This window comes from Lithobates pipiens, unplaced genomic scaffold (assembly GCF_037356315.1).
Source record: "Lithobates pipiens isolate NorthernLeopardFrog02 unplaced genomic scaffold, aLitPip1_a1.2 Scaffold_19, whole genome shotgun sequence".
NCBI classification, from domain to species: Eukaryota; Metazoa; Chordata; class Amphibia; order Anura; family Ranidae; genus Lithobates; species Lithobates pipiens.
Window position 1 is genome coordinate 140932289 of NW_027507764.1, and position 2500 is coordinate 140934788.

The 2500-nt window shown below is 39.2% G+C and overlaps 1 protein-coding gene across 1 annotated transcript in view; it reads right to left on the reverse strand.

Annotated features, from left to right (window-relative positions):
* HOXA10 (homeobox A10) overlaps nt 1-2167 on the reverse strand; it is a 3713-nt gene extending 1546 nt beyond the window's left edge. Inside the window, exon 1 of the mRNA XM_077491343.1 lies at nt 1235-2167. Coding sequence (XP_077347469.1) covers nt 1235-2063 — 829 coding nt within the window. The 5' untranslated portion in view covers nt 2064-2167. The remainder of the gene's footprint in view (nt 1-1234) is intronic.
* Between the last annotated feature and the right edge of the window lie 333 nt (nt 2168-2500).

A 2500-nucleotide genomic window follows, 5' to 3' on the forward strand; every position in this document is an offset into this window, starting at 1 on the left:
ATGATGCTGCATAATAATCCTCTGAGGATGTGTAACCTCTGTATAATATACTTATGCTGTTTCCAATAGGTTTAAATACATATGTTATATCTATATCTATCTGTAGATGGATAGATAGATTATTTACATACATGCCCCATGGTAATTAATATATATATATGTATACTAAATGTGTGTGTTCTCTCTACCTCCCTCTCTGTAGATGGACAAATACACAAATATATATAAATATATATATATATATATATATTTATATTTAGATTATTTATAAATATTTCCCATGGTAAAGTATCAATAAAATAAATATATGCTAAATGTGTGTGTTCTCTCTACCTCCCTGTCTATAGATGTATGTCCCATGGTAAATTATAGCATATGTATGTGTATATTTATATTAAATAAATATATGCTACATGTGTGTGTTCTATCTACCCCCCCCCCCCCCCCCTATGTAGATGGATAAATATACAGATAGATAGATTATTTACATATATGTTCCATGGTAAAAGATAGCATATATATATATATATATATATATATATATATATATATATATATATATATATATATATATATATATGCTACATGTGTGTGTTCTCTCTGCCTCCCTCGCTGTAGATGGATATATGGATGGATAAATATACAGATAGATTATTTACATACATGTTCCATGGTAAAGGATAGCATATATGTATATATATATATATATATATATATATATATATATATATATAGATATATATATATATATATATATATATATAGATATATACACACACACACAAAATGTTGGTGTGTAGCTAATAGATAGATATATGTGATCTGATATAACAACTGAAGCAATGACTACAGGCCAGAGCCTTTCAGAGTGTTGGGTTCGACACTATTCAGGGAAGCAGAGGGCAGTTCACATCTAGTTAACACATATACCAGGGGTATTTACTGTCATATTTTGGATGGGATGTTGGTAGTGGCGCCTGTAGCTCTTTTCAGTCCTATAAATAACTATGCTCCTTTTTTTATAGTGGGTCTTTACTTCCTGTAGGACAAAGCACAGTTAAGCATGTGGTGTAAAGTTTAGGATGGACAAGATTTTTATGACGTCCTCACGCCCAATTATTAAATAGTTCAAAGGATCATAATAAAAAAAGAAAGAGGAGAGAGGTCTTGATGTGTGGTGATGTGCCCCTTCCCTTTGTGATGTGATGTCACGTAGAAGAGTATGATTGCTCACCTCCGGTGTCTTTCTCCGGGGAATGTTTGCTGCTGTCAGATGGAGCCGGAGAGGAGTCCTCAGCGCCGGAGGAAGAAGTGTGGTGATGAGTCTCGTCCTCTGCTATGTGCTGGGCTCCTCCTGGGTGCTTGTTAGGGGGCGACTCCTCGGCATCCTTCCGCACGTTGTCTGCGGGCATGGAAGACAAAGGCAGGGGCTGGTCGAACCGGACCTGGGGCTGGGGTACAAAGTGTGGCGGTGCAACAGCAATCTGCCCGGCAGCAGCAGCATAGCCCTTGGATGAGCCATAAGCCTGGGAGAGGCGGAAGTAGCCTGGCACTGGAACAGAGCTGGCATTGTGGCCAGGGCTAGCCTCAGAATTAACCCTTGGGAAAGTGGAAAGGTCAGTGGCAGCAGCTGAAGTCTTAGGGCATTTGTCAGAGTCATAGAGGCAGTAGGAGTTCTCTTCTTTAATATTTTGGGTAAAAGAGCAGGAGGTGCTTGCTTGGCTTTCAGGCTGCTCCACCCGGCAGGACCTTGGGGCATCTAGCCAGACCTCCATCCCTGGAGCATAGTTCTGAGATGTGGGGGGCGCTGTGTGATTTGGGGGGAGACCTTCATTTCGTTTGCTCAAAACTGGGAAAAGTCCACAGCTCTGCAGCCCATAGGACACCTCAGAGGACGCCTGGGGCAAGTAGACCCCACTTCCCTGGTAGTAGCCCCCAGCTTCACCTCTGCCTCCGCTGATCAACGAATCCACCAGGAAAGAGTTTGCAGCCGGACCCTCTGAGCATGACATTGTTGTGGAATAATTTGGCGAAGAGAGCAGATATTCCTTTCTGGCTGACATTTCTTGTGCAAAACATGCTGAATATGATTAGAGATACCCCTGCACCACGGCAAATGAATGCAGCCAATGAAAGCTCACGTCTAGGCACCAACCCCTCCCAGTCCAGTTTCGTATGCAAAGGTTCATCTTAGCTCGACCTCTATAATATATATATATATATATATATATATATATATATATATATATATATATATATATATAGTCATTGACTTATATATACATAACCATAATACACATTTATTCTAGTAGGCACATCAATCTTTATTATGCACTGAACTCACTACACCACAATGCATTGGCTATACTTTTTAAATAGTGGCTACTTTCATAAAAATAAAAGTTAGAAATATCTTCTTTTATACAAAATACCATTATCTCTGATTTTTCTCTGTATGCAACACCTATTTACACACAAATAAATCGCACATAGGCTGAGT